We start from the raw sequence: 14862 nt of genomic DNA, 5'->3' as shown, positions 1-14862 counted from the left end.
GTAGTATACAAACTCCTTTACAGCAGGGACTGTCTCATCTTACATTTTATCTCCAGGGCTTAGTGCCTGCTACATTTAAATGCTTCTTGATTAATTGATTTTTAGAGGATGAGCTAGCTGCTTGGAAATAGGGTCAGAAGGTAGGAGCCTGGGGTTGCCCCACCTCTAAGCAGAAGCTCCATCAGGATCTTTCCTGTCTGTGACTCTCTCCTTCTGGATGAGAGGAGGGTCTCCCCTAAAATTGAAGGGATTTCTGGACCAGGCCAGACTATAAGATCCCCAAAGCAGTGGTACCCCTGCTATCACTTGGCAGGCATTGGGGCAGCCTACATGAGCTCCCTACTCATTCTGCCTAGCCTCAGAAGCCCTTTCTTCAATAGAAAGATCAGGCAGTTGCTGTATCGATAGATATGGGGTGTATGTGTGTGTGTGTGTGTGTGTGTGTGTGTGTGAGGGGAAGGTTCATAACCCAACAATGATACTACCAAAGCTTAGACTTTTGAAATACCTTACACACACACACACACACACACACACACACATACACACACACACACACACAGAGTTCACAAATTTCAAGCAGACTGTGTTTGTCCTGTCGACTCTTGGTGAATTGTCTGGGTTATAAAAAACAGCTACAGGAAGAGATGGAGTTCTGACCTCCCAAAATGACACATAGTGAGGCACCCACCTGCTATTTACCTGTTTTGTTTTCATTTAGGGGACAAAAACTCCAAGGAAGGGGGCTTTGGAAAGAATTCAGAAAATACCACAACACCCACATTAAAATGGTGTTGTAATACAAGCTCACCAGGAAGGAAACAAAAAAACATCCAATGCCTGGAAAATATAGGAAAGAAAGTCTTTTGTTACAAAGTCTGGGTTTGTAAACATCAAACAAGCATCATCATTTCTGGTTTTTTTCCCCCACATTTTATTGTATATTATAACTATTTGTGTACATGCTTGTGTGTCTCGTTGAGCTTTCAATCTCTTAGCACCTGGCATAGTACTTTGCACATAGTAGGTGCTCACAAAAAAGTTTGTTGAATTACATGGAATCAGCAAAAAATCAGTAAGATGTTTTTCTTTTCCCAAATAAACCAAAACTGCTAAGTTCTATTGGGTGACCTTATTGAGTTCACATGTTACCCCTGTCCTCAAAACCCATCAGTAGCGCCCTGCTGATAAATGAAGATGTGTATAAAATATTTTTTCTGGCATTCAGGCCTTCCACAATCTGGCTGTAACTTACCTTGCCAGCCTTCTAGAATATATACTACTCCTCTTCACATACTGACCAAACTAGTGTATATTTGTCATTTTCTAATCTCATCTCATTTCTTACCTGGCTGTGCTACTTTGGGATTCCTCTGGTCTCCCTAGATCTAAAATCACCTCACCCTTCTAAAATCTTTCTCCACCTTGCCCCAGGAAGCTCATCTGGGTAACCTCATCATGCTGTAACTCTCTACCTCATCACTACCTTCTTCCTCTCTGATTGGAAGGTGGGGCCATGAACTCCAAACCTCCATTTAAGGAGAGAACTCAGCTCAGACATTTCTTCATTTCTCATCTGACTGTTCTACCTTGGGATTTCTCTGACTGACCTCTCTATAGACCATGCACCCACATTGGGTACCTTCTCCTCACTCTCTACTCCTAACTTTTTGGTTTTCTTTTGTGTTTTATCTTTCCCCATTAGATTGTAAACTCTTGAGGATTGGAAATCTCTGTCTCTGTCTCTCTCTCTATGTCTCTCTGTCTCTGTCTCTCTCATATTTGTATCCCCAGCACTTAGCACAGTGTACATGGAAGGTGCTTACTAAATATTAACTATTGACTATTCTCTTCTGCCTCCCTGCATTTGCTTCCACTGTCTCCCATTCCTGTACGGGTCTCTCCTCCATCTCTAACAGCTAACATCTCATCCTTCATTAAACCTCCCTAGATACCCCAAGCTAAAAATGATCTTTCCCTTCTAAAATTTTTCATGCTTCTCTGGTTACTTGGACCTTTCCTAATCATTTATTGAGTTCTAATTTTTAATAAATTATATCGAAATACTTTCATGTACACATTTTCTTACTAGACTATAGGATGGTTGAGGGCAAAGACTATGTCCTGTTTCACTTTTGTAACTCGAGCACCAGTAATGGTACCTTACATAGAGTAGGTACTTAATGAATATTTGTCACATTGAACCAATAAAACTTAATTATATTTAATTTATCCCTCTTCTCTGCACTTTCTACAATAAGATTGCTCTTAATCAGCAAACTTAGTGAACGAAGTGTATGAACGGAATAGCTATGAAGATGTTCCGCTAATGAAATCCCATACGTACCTACTCCTTTAAGGTATGGTGAGATGGTGCTCCAAACCCCAATACTACCTTTCCTTAAGCGCTGACCAATGGCGAGTTCAATGTGAAACAGGGGGATTCCTTCGAAGATCAGGGCAACAAAGTATGGAACTAGGAAAGCTCCTGGAAATAGTAGACAAGTGTTAGAGAACAAGTGTATGTATGTATCTTCGACAATCCCACAGTTAGTTTAAAGAGGTTATTTAGCATAGAGTCTATACCTCAGGGTGAATAACAATAGACGCAGATAAAAACCCCATCTACCTCTACTACATCTAGTTTGTAGTCTCTGATGGGTATGTGGGCATGATGGGCATGTACTCTGCCAGGCACTGCATTGTACTGTTGCATTCTACTGGGCACGTGGTTGTGGACCTTTGCTTTGCCTCTAGCTTCTGGCTTCAGCTGGAACTCTCAGCTGATGGGCTACCTTTTCCCATAAGAAGACTGGGCTGTAATGGCCTCTCTTTTAGCTTAGAATCCAGAAGTTCTTCTTCAAGTTCTTTAGGGAAACAAGCCCTTCACATACCAGTCTCAGACTGAGGAAAAATCTTCATCTGTTCTTCTCCATACAAGGAGATGATGATTTATCAGTTCTCAGAGTGTTGGCTATGGGGAGCTTTTTATCTCCAGAAGTTTTCACCTCGAGGGGTCAAGATATTTTGGAAACAAAGCAACCAGCCATCTCAGCAACACCAGTAGACATTTAATCCATCTTTGAAACCTTACTTCTTATTGCTAACTAATCTACATTCTTGCCCCAACCTTCTATCTGATTTAGGATTAGAAATCCTCTAATTCTAATCTAATCCCTCATTACCAATATTCACCCCTTTAGAAATCTGTCAGGAGCTGCCCTCTCCATAAACTACAAAATGCTAGTTAGATTTCTAGGCCCTCCAATTTTCTTGAACCCCAAACTCTTTTATTTTCTTATGCATTTTTTTATGAATGAGATTGTGAGGGGTGTTATGAGACTCAGATGAGATGTGGATCTAAAACACTTTGAGAACGTTAAAGTACTATATAAATGCCAGTTATTATTATTATTATTATTACTATTAACTATTCTACAGTTAACAGGCCTACAGTCTTCATTCCCTGAGCCTTCTACTGCAGTACTGCTGAGTTTAAACTGTTTATACAGGGGCATGCTGGTAAATATTTCGATTAAATAATCAGTGTGGGGTATAAGAAATGTATATACAAACACGATTAAGTTTAATCTGCTTTATCTACTCTTTCCTAAATTTAGACAATCCAGAAAACCATACATCTAGCCCTAACTTGTAACATTTGAAGACTTCTGAGGTGAAAAATTTCACATTGAGTATAACCTGTATCGAGTTCCTTGCCTTCTCAATGAGGGTGGGTGGGCAGGGAGGAAGGGAGAGAATTTGGAACCCAAAGTTTTAAAAACACATGTTAAAAATTGCTTTTCCATGCAACTGGGAAATAAGATATACAGGCAATGGGGTATAGAAATATACCAATCTATTCTGCCCTAAGGAGAAGGGGATAAGAGAAGGTAGGGTGATAGAAAGGCAGGCAGATTAGGGGAAGGGGGTATTCAGAATGCACACCACCTTGGGGTGGGGGAGGAGAGAGATGGGGAGAAAATTTAGAACTCAAAATCTTGTGGAAGTGAATGTTGAAAACTAAAAATTAATTAATTAATTAAAAAAAACACCATAGGAAAAAAAATTTACACTGAAATTTAACACCTGCTGATTAGAGCTGGTCCCAACACACCCCCCGGGCAGCCCCCTCCACCTCAAGCATTTGTTTCTATTTCCTGTCTTTATTATATACATCTAAGCCTCTCAGATTTTGAGCTGCCCTACACTTAAATTATAATTTTTTCCATTTGTTTGTGTTAGGAAGAATATTGTAGAGGGTTCAGAATTTTAATAAACTAGCTTCATTGCAATCTAGTTTTCTAGTAAAGAAACTTTTATTTTTTGTTCAATGATGTACTTTTTTGAAATATCTGTTATACACTGTCTAGGAAAAGAGAGATAATCACCCTTACTGTGAGCTGTCATGATCAAGCCACATCTATACGTATGGTACTCGAGTCTAGAGGCCTCATTTAGTGTAGGACATGTGCCAGCCCGCAGAGATGCTCACCAGGCAGAGTGCACCTTGTAGGAGACATCACCAGCTTGTGGGCTTTGTCAAGGAGACAGAGGGAGGGAAAAGTACAAGCAAGCAGCAACAGCTTTGCTCGCACCCTCTCCTATATCATTTGATTTTGAAGGGACTTTGACGGGAGACACCAGCTTCCAGTGGGGACTCCTCAAAGACTTTTTTTTTCTGGACTAAAGGGACAAAGGGAGAAGATTTGTGAGAAACAAGGGAGTTGAGACTCTTCATGCAGGGCCTGGTGTTGCCTTGCTTGCTTACACTACTGCACCCTCAGGAGAACCTCCCAGGGTGCTCTGAGTTTATGTATCACAACAATAGATGCTGATCTGCTGCAGAGGTACCAACATCAATCTAAAACCCCACCCAAATGCCTTTTATGAGCAAATCTGTCCTATGCACCCCCCAACATACAAGGATGCTCTGGAAAAACATCACGCTCCCTGTGCCTCTATGCGCCTTTCAGAGAAACTGGAAACCATTTACCCCATGGTTTTACTCCTTTGCGTGTAGCATTCACTTTATTCAGGGTACAGATGAGTGTTCCCACCAAATCTGATCGTGACTCATCCCTAGTCTGGCTAGATCTTCCCATTATCTTGGTAGGGTTTCCATTAAAGAATTTACAAATATATACTGTATATGGGCTTTCAATGACAAATTCAAGTGAAGAAAACCAAGTTAACATCGGTGCACCCAACATGCACATTCCCCAGTCTGTGACCCTCTTTCAATCCCTACACCAATCCCCCCTAACAACAGATAAGCCAAAAATCCAGTTTTCCATCTCAGTGTCAGCAGGAGTCAGCCCGAGTATTTTCACTCATTACCAAAACTCTATAGTAGATAAGCATCTATTGTTGGAATACAGAACCTCAGAGCACTTCAGGAGTCCCTCCTGAGGGCAACTCGGCTTGAGCAAATAGGATGGTACCAGGCATTCAACTTCCCCACTTTGCTTCAGCCGTCTCCCTCATTTCTATCCTTTTAATACAAAGGAAAATGTAAAATGGGCTTCTCCTCAGGAGGTAGCTTTTGCTTGCTGTCTGAGTCCTCCAAAAGCAAATAACCTGAGCTGGGCTGAGAAAGCCCTGCTTGAGCTGCTCCCATTCATTCATTCACTCTTTTCTCTCCCCCAATCTCCCAGAAAAAGCTCTGGTGACATTCTTGCACAGGAGGCTTTGCCTGGCTCATGCATTCCTATTGACCAGTGCACCCATAACATTAGGAAAGTCATTGTCACACTGGACCACGCTCAGGGAGAGGTGACAAGAATGATGAGGAAACTAAACCATGCCTCATAAAGGTTAACTGAAGCAACTGGGAATCATTAGCCAGGAGGAGACAAGATTTAGGGAGAATATGATAATTATCTTCCAAACATTTATAAGATGGACATGTGAAAGATGTCAAGGTAGTGTAGTGTCGTGGATAGAGAGGGGGCTTTGGAATCAAGAAGATTTGGGTTCAAGCCTCACCTCTGACATATTTTGTTGCTCAGTTGTTTTTGGTTGTGTCCAACTCTTCATGACCCCATTTGGAGTTTTCTTGGCAAAGATACTGGAGTGGTTTGTCATTTCCTTCTCCAACTCATTTTATAGATGAAGAAACTGAGGAAAACAGGTCTTGCCCAGGATCACACAGCTAATAAGTGAGGCTGGATTTGAACTCAGGTCTTTCTGAAGCCAGGCCCTATGCTCTATTCATAGTGCCACCTAGCTGCGTATGTGATCATGGGAAGATTCCTTAACATCTCAATGCTTTAGGTGAGTGGTGTCAAACATGCACCCTGCAGGCCACATGAGACCCACAACACTCCCAAGTGTAACCAAAACAGATTCAAATGTAGTTGGAAAATATCTAATTAACTAAATAAAAATACACTAAAACACAGATAATATAACATTTTAAAATTTTAAAATTAAAACTTAAATTAATATGTGGTCTACAGCTCTGTATAGCTAGCAAGTTTCTACTTGAGTGTGACATCATTGCTTTAGGCATCTCTCTAAGACTATAAATTGTAAAGAAGGTGCTGGTCTCCTTCATCTTGAAATTCTTCATCTGGAAGTTTTCAATATCAATGAAGTGATAGGTCTGGTCCCTCTCTCATATGTGAGAAAAGATCTAAATATATTCTATGTAAATCCATAGTAGAGGACTAGACCAGTGGATAGTAACAGGAATACAAGGAAGAACCTTATACAAATTAGAACTTCCCCCAAAATAAAATGGGTTGCTTTATAAGTTCTAGCAACACTTTCTGCCACTAGAAGGGCTCAAGAGGAGGCTGGTTGGCCCATTGCTAGGAATGTTGCAGGAGGGAGTTTGGATGACTTTTGTGGTACCATGGGCCTATGGTGTTGTGATTTCCCTCCATTTCTTATTCTTTTCCTTCCCTCCCCACAAACTGATGCAGTCAAAAAAATCATTCAATCAGTGGGTCCAGAATATAATCACAAGATATAAGCGTTTAGGAAATTTCCCACAATCTCACCACAATGTGTGAATGTATTCTTAATAAATGGGAGAGGATTATTGAGCTTTAGCAATTGGATGAAGGCAAATGATACCAGAAAATAGCTGGTTATTGGCTGAGAAAATCAGTTATACCCCTTTGGGCCTATGTATAAAAATATTAGGTTTGCTAATCTATAGTAGTGAAGGATTTGAGACTTGGGAATATTTTGTGGAAGCATAACTCTGTATGAGTAAGAAAAAGGTGACTTCCTCTTCTCTCACTCCTTGGGCCGTGTCACTGAAACTACTGGACCAATAAGAGACAAACACACTCAAAACAGATATGATTGCTGATGCAAAAAGAGAGCCACCTGAGAGAAGAGGCAATTTTAAGGAGTTGACCCCTTTGTGGGGTATAGAAGTACTGGCTAAGGACTCAAGAAACGAGAAGACCTGGGAGTTCCATTCTACCAAATATGTATATTACATATGCCCCTCACTACCACTGCACTCTAAGTAAGCCCCAGGCTTATGGAGAGATGTTTTTGCATCAAACTGCTCTTCCTATACTATTTTAGTAAATGCCTTTTCTAAAAGTTAATTTTATATGGACTGATTGTTAATGGGAAGCACACTGGTGGGGGCTTGTGAGCTATAGTGGTAGACGTAGCTATTCGTAGAGTTATTCCTAGAACTCAAAACAATAGTCAAATCAAGAGTACAAGCTGGAGAGTAGCCCAGAGAGGGAATTACATATATGTTCAACATATTCCTAGAGAGGCAATGTGACATAGGGGATAGAGAGTTGGCTTCAAAGTCAGGAAGACCTGGGTTCAAGTTCCATTTCTGATACTTACTATCAGGCAGACCTGATATATACTGAGGAACACCTGAAATCAAATCCAGCTTCAGACATTTATCAGTTATGTGACCCTAGGCAAATTACTTAATTTTTCAGTACCCCAGGAAATTTTCTAAGACTATAAGTTGCAAAGAAGGCAATGAGAGAATTTCCTCACTAGGAGCTCCCCTGTGAACTAATCTTAGTCATAAGTACCATCTTTAGGAAAATAAGCCTACTCTTCCTTAGCTTCTTTCCAATTTATTAATCTCTAAGTCTTAAACTTTACATTAGCTCAATTTTAATTCTCCTGTCATGGGTTTGGCTGGCCATATTGTTAGGTTGGTGACACCATAGTAGAGTCAGGAAAATCTGATGTCAAATCTAGCCTTAGACATCTATTAACTGTGTGATGCTGGGCAAGTCACTTCACCTTTGTCTCAGTATCCTCAACAGACAGAGAGAGAGAGAGAGAGAGAGAGAGAGAGAGAGAGAGAGAGAGAGAGACAGACAGACAGACAGACAGACAGACAGACAGAGAGACAGAGACAGAGAGACAGAGAGAGAGAGACAGAGACAGAGACAGAGACAGAGAGAGAGAGAGACAGAGAGAGAGAGAGACAGAGAGAGAGAGAGAGAGAGAGAGTACTAAGAACTGGGAGGATTGGGATGGAGGGTGGGAATTGAGTAGCAAGCGACACCTGAATCTTGTGGATGTCAGTGATTTTAAGAGAAGGAAATAGGGAAGGAGTGCATTCCGGACACCAGGGACGACCTGGGCAAAGGTACTATAATGGATAGTTGCTTAGTCGTGTCTAACTCTTCATTACCCTGTATGGAAATGAAGACTTAACAATTAAATTAAATTAAAAATAAAATTAAATCAATTTTAAAAAAGATCATCAAACCTATGGTGGATGATGAAATTACTGAGAGAGGGTAAAGAAAAAAGAGAAAGGGACCTAGGACAGACCTGGGGTGAGACCCACACTACACAGGTGGGAGATGGGTGATGATCCACAAAGGGGCCTGAGAAGGAGTATCCAGACAAGTGGAAGAAAAACAACAAGAGAGAATGTTGTCCTGGAGGCCAAGGGAAGAGAGACTGTCTAAAAGGAAGGAGTTGTCAACAATATCCCAAGTTGTTTAGAAGCAAGGTAGAATAAGGATGGAGAAAAGGTCACTGGGGTTAGCACTTCAAAGATGATTGATAACTTTGGAGAGAACAGATTCACCCAAGTGGTAAGGTTAGCATGAAATTGTAAGCGTTAAGAAGTAAGTGAGAGGTGAGAAAATGGAGACAACGAGTACAGATCACTCTTTCTAGAAGTCTGGCTATGAAAGGGAGGAATGGCTGTGAAATAGAGGGTGATAATATGAGGGGATATCAGGGTTAAGTGTAAGGTTTTGTTTTTATTTTTTTAAGGATAGAGAGACCTGGACATGTTTGTAGATAGTATTGAAGGAGACAGTAGATAAGAAGATATTGAAGATGAGAGAAAAATGTGGAATGATGAAGGGCTCAAATTCCTAGAAGAGTCAGTGGGGATGACATTAAGGAGACAAAATGATTGGCTTTAGCAAGTAAAGAGTCACCTCTACAAAAATATTTATAGCAACAATTTTTGTGGTGGGTAAGAACTGGAAATCAAATGGATGTCCATCAATTGGGGAATGGCTAAACGAGGCACGGTGTATGATTGTAGCAGAATATTATTGTGCTATAAGAAATGATAAGCAGGATGATTTCAGAAAAACCTGGAAAGACTGACATGAGCTGATGCAAAGTGAAGTGAATAGAACCAGGAGAATGTTGTACACAGGAACAATAATGCTGTTCGATAAAGCATTGTGAATGACCTAGCTATTCTCAGCAAGACAATGATCCAAGACAGTCCCAAAGGATTGATGAGGAAGCACTTTATGATCAGGGGGGAACCAGGACTCCCTTGGCATAGATAAGTAGTTAAGATATTCAACAAAGGGTTCCTAAAGTATGTTGTTAAGGATAGTTTTGATTATAAAGTAAAATTTACAAATCTCTTAAACGAGATGTAAAATTTAACATAATGTTGTGTTAATTAAAAATAAACAATTAAACTACTGTGTTGAGAATACTCCTAGATGCTGGGTAAAATACAAGGTTTCTCCTTTATGGAAGATTAGTCTGGTAAGATTGTTTCTTATGTAATATTAGTTTTGATGATAAGAAAAATAAAACAGATGACTTTTCAGAAGAGAGTGGAGAAAAGGGCAGATTATTCCCACAATGAAACCTATTTTTGACCAAGTTGGAACGTAGGAGAAAGGATAAGAAAATCTTAATTATTGTAACGCTAAACATTATTAATTTGAAAACAGTTTGTCTATAGGAGACATCATAATCCAAAAAGATATTAAGAAGATGAAGACCATAGAAAAGACAATATTTATCATGCTTTGGCAAGCAGAAGATAAAAGAGTACCTACTGGAAAGATTAAATCAGCTAATGCTTTCCTGTTTGAATTTAACTTTAAGGGAGATAAGACTATTAGTTAATGGTAGAAGTAATAGCGAACAAGAAAACAATATTAAGATTTTTACACCCCAAACAACACAGCGATTAGGTTAAAAACAATATTTAGGAGATTAAGTAGAAATCATACCTCTATCATATATGTCCTGATAATTTTAACAACAGTTTAAAAAATTACATTATTAGGTTATTTATGATAGATAAAGGAAAACTGGTAAATTGTGAAATCAGACTGAATGGTTTGCCAAATTCTAACATAAAGAGGTTAGAAAAAAATGGGAAAAAAATTAAAATATACATTTTTCAAGCATATAGTAACTTTCACAAAATTGTACTTTCTTACAGAGAGGGCTCAAGTAAATCTGATAAGATGAATTCTATATACTGTTTTCAGACCAAAAGACAAAAAAATATATAGCACAAATATAATAATCTATAAGATGACAGTGATAGAGATTTATGGATTAAATGCTTATATCAATAATAAAAATGAAGAAAATTAAACTTTTAAAGATATTTTATAAGGTAATTTGGAGAAAAGTAGAAAAAGAGAAGGTTTTGTTTTATTTTAGAGGAGCAATCAGAAAAAATGGATCTGTGATTCCCATTATTTTATTTAATGTAGTTTATAAAATCCATCTGGGCTTTCTCATTCTGTAGAACATGAAAAAAAACAACACTGTCCATGTCCTCTCAGAAATTTTGCTAAAGAGATGTTTGAAATAAATTTTGGGCCTTCTAAGCCTCAATCTTATATAAGTAGCAAATCCATAAGTGGTCTGTCCATTAGTTATCTTTTGCTCTTGATGATTGATTACCCTTTTCCAGTCATACACCTCTAATAAGATCTTTTACATTTGTGTCTAGTTCTTCAGAAGCTGTTTTCATTCTACTCCGTAAAACAATGTCACTTTTCATTTTGATCTTCGGTATGATAAATTTTTAAAAATCAAGAATTTTGTTTTCATAAAGACTACTAAAATTGATAAACTTTTAGTTAATGACTAGGAGGAACACATTTCCAAAATGAAAGATAACAATGAATTTAAAATTAAGGAAATTTTGAGAGAATATTGTATTTATGCAACTATATATGTCGTAATAATGTTTTTATTCATACAGCTATACATCATAATAATAGTTGAAAATGGCAAAAATGACAATAAAGCCCAAATTGATTTATAAATGTAATTAAATACCAGTCAATACCAGTGAGGCTACTTTATAGAAGTAGATAAAATGACAACCAACTTAATGTTGAAGAACAAATGATTTAGAATATCAAAGAGTGCTTTAATAAAAGCAGATAAAATAGTATTTGAACCACTAAACTTGGAAATTAATCAAGCAGTGATTATCAAAAACTACAGTCATACTCTGGAGGATATTACAAGTTCATCAGTTATAGACCAATAAAGTGAATATTGCAATAAAAAAGGGGTGGAGGTGTTCAAATATGCATTTTTACAAACCTGAACAAAAATTACTGCAAGTTCTCTAAATAGAAACTTTGTGTAATCTAAAGACAAGAACATTAATTAATACAAAGAAAAGAACATTAATTCTTAGGATTATTAACCCCATCAGGGTGATGGGAGTTTATGTGACTTGCCAAGAGTCACTGGATACGTCAGAGGCAGAATTTCAAGGCCAGCCTGCTCTACACTCTACCGTACAATTTCTCTCTCAATACATATGTGTAAATAAGTGTTTATATGTAATATATGTATGTACATGTTTGTGTGTGTGTGTATCTTGCTACTGTCAGTCAACAAATATTTTTTAAGCTCTTATTGTACACCAGGAATTTTACTAGGTTCTAGGAAGAAGACAAAGATAAAGACCTTGCTTTCAAGGAATTTACAATCTAAAAGAGGGAGAAAACATAAAAATATACAGAGAAGCCTGGAGTGGCAGGGTATGCCTAGAGACCCTGCCTAAGAGCATGTTGAGTGAGGTGGACCTTTTGAATTTGAGAGTTCTAAGCTGCAGTGGGATCCTCCACATTAAGTTCAGCATGACTGCGATGAGCTCCCACAAGTTGCCTAAGGAGAGCTGAGCTGGCCCAGGTTGGAAATGGAGCAGGTCAGATTGTGATTGGGTGCTGCACTTCCCATCTTGGTGAGCGAGACCCAGTCTGTTTTAAAAAAACAAACAACTATCAGTTTATCGCTATATCTCTGTCTATCTCTATATCTACTTTTGTTGTTTCATTCTTCAGTCATTCATTCATGCCAAACTCTTCATGACCCCATGGACCACAGCATGCCAGGCCCTACTCTCTCTCTCTCTCTCTCTCTCCCTCTCTCTCACTGGGCCATCACCAGTCATCTTGACTTTTGTCCTGCCACTGGAGTCCAAATAACTCTGGAGGAGAGAGTGAGACTGATGACTTTGTACAGGTCTGCCTCACTTAAATCCAATTCACTCGCGATTCAGGTCATCACCCTTGTGATGTCATTAGTCCTATTTGAGAGCAAAGGACAAACAACAACCATCTATCTATCTATCTATCTATCTATCTATCTATCTATCTATCTATCTATCTATCTATCTATCTTTATATCTATCTATCTTTATATCTATCTCTGTATGTCTATATTTGTCTACATCTCTATTATTTATCTTTCTATCTCTCTATTTGTATATATCGATATCTGCCTACATTTCTATCTTTTATCTATCTATATCTTTATCTCTGTATCTATTTCTCTATCCATCTATTTATCTCTATTTTTATATCTATCTCTATATATCTATATCTGTGTACATCTCTATTTATCTACCTCAACCTATCTCTACATATTTATGTCTCTGTCTCTGTCTCTCTCTCTCTCTCTCTGTCTCTCCCCCTCTCTCTCTCTCTCTCTCTCTCTCTCTCTCTCTCTCTCTCTCTCTCTCTCTCTCTTCTGAGAGAGAGAAAGTAGATGGAAGGCAATCTGAGAGGATTAGGCACTAGCAGCTAGGAGGACTCATCAAGGTCTCCTGCAGAAAGCAAGATTTGGTCTGAGAGTTGAAGAACGCCTGGAAAGAGTGAGAAATGAAAGAGGCAGTGAGCAGTCAGGACAAAGGGACACAGATGGGGGATGCTGTGTCAAAGTGTCTTAATTGGGGAACTTCAGGTAGCTAGTGTATCTTGACTGGTGTCCATTTACATATGATATACATCTATATTTCCTATAGCTATTTGTAGATTGTAGTGTTTATTTTTACAAAGTCTATTTTAGTTGGAATGATTTCGTATCTCTCTTTAATATCTCAGTACCTCCCAGGACTAACAGTGTCTTAGTTTTTCTGTACATATGAGGAGATAGATAAGTAATTCCAGGGCACAACCAGAAGTTAAACCTTTGCTTTAGAAACTGAAAAAAGCTAAGTCAAAAAAGACCTTCTTGCCTGTCATCTCCAGTTATTACTCTGATTAATGGTTAATGTGGAACAACCCTGGTTGAGGTGTCACAGGGACATTGCACTGATTGTTCTCCAAAGCTTCCATGAATATACCATAGACCATATTTTTCTGGGACATTCTAAGACAGCTAGAGATGGTGGATACAGCATCCATTAAAGTCTTTCAGTAGATTTATTGGGCCCTTCAAGTCTGATAGGACTGCGTAGTTCCCAAAGATGAAAGTACTGGGCCAAACTGTTGAAAATACTTTTTTATGCTCATTTACATAGAAACATATATTTTTTAAATGCACTTTAAAGGCAAAAACAAGCAAACAAACCAGTGGGGGGGGGCATTTACTGAACAGGAACAGCTGGTTCTGGGCTCTGATGTCAGTGGTATCTGTCCAAGAAGCTGGCTTTCCTGGGGAGGCTCCACAGACTGATGCACCGTGGAGTGGATGGAAATACTACTTATCACCAATAACTGGGGCAAATCCCCTTACCTCATCCAGCTTCATTTTCTTTAACTTTAGAATGAGGGAGATAGACCAAGTGATTTCTAAGGTCCCTTCTAGCTCTCATGCCTATGATCTTTCTCAAAGAGATGATTCTATAAGAGCCAGACCTACCTGTTAGTGAGGCCATTCAAAAAGGTGGCTTAGGTAAGAAAAAATGGGGGCTAATCCATGGATCTGCAGACCCCCTGCCCCCAAGAGTCTGTGGGTAGATTTCAAGCAGTCTGTGTACTTAGGTGGAAAAATAGATCATATCTTTATTTTCACTAACTTCTAACTGAAGTGGCTCTCCATCATTTCCAGGATCAATTATTAAATCTTCCATTTGTCATTCAAAGCCTTTCACAACCTGGCCCCCTCCGACCTTTCTACACTTTACTCTGTGATCCAGTGACACTGGTCTCCTTGCTGATCCTTATACAAGATGCTCCTCTCTAGACTCTAGGCCTTGTCTTTTCTTTTCTTTCTTCCTTTCTTTCTTTCTTCCTTTCTTCCTTTCTTCCTTTCTTTCTTTCTTTCTTTCTTTCTTTCTTTCTTTCTTTCTTTCTTTCTAAGGCAATTGGGGTTAAGTGACTTGCCCAGGGTCACACAGCTACTGAGTGTTATGTGCCTGAGGTCAAATTTGAA

At 38.8% G+C, this 14862-nt stretch overlaps 1 protein-coding gene across 1 annotated transcript in view; it reads right to left on the bottom strand.

Annotated features, from left to right (window-relative positions):
• The window catches only part of SLC6A18 (solute carrier family 6 member 18), a 45027-nt gene that overhangs the window by 26345 nt on the left and 3820 nt on the right, over positions 1 to 14862 (bottom strand). The window contains exons 2-3 of the mRNA XM_020976712.2: positions 2348 to 2488; positions 703 to 840 (exon numbers count right to left, since the gene is read on the bottom strand). Of these exons, the coding sequence (XP_020832371.1) occupies positions 703 to 840; positions 2348 to 2488 (279 nt within the window). The remainder of the gene's footprint in view (positions 1 to 702; positions 841 to 2347; positions 2489 to 14862) is intronic.

This window comes from Phascolarctos cinereus, unplaced genomic scaffold (genome assembly GCF_003287225.1).
Source record: "Phascolarctos cinereus isolate Bilbo 61053 unplaced genomic scaffold, phaCin_HiC Scaffold_4;HRSCAF=312, whole genome shotgun sequence".
Lineage (NCBI taxonomy): Eukaryota > Metazoa > Chordata > Mammalia > Diprotodontia > Phascolarctidae > Phascolarctos > Phascolarctos cinereus.
The sequence above is the reverse complement of the archived record's forward strand: the minus strand, read 5'-3'. Positions and strand labels throughout refer to the sequence as shown.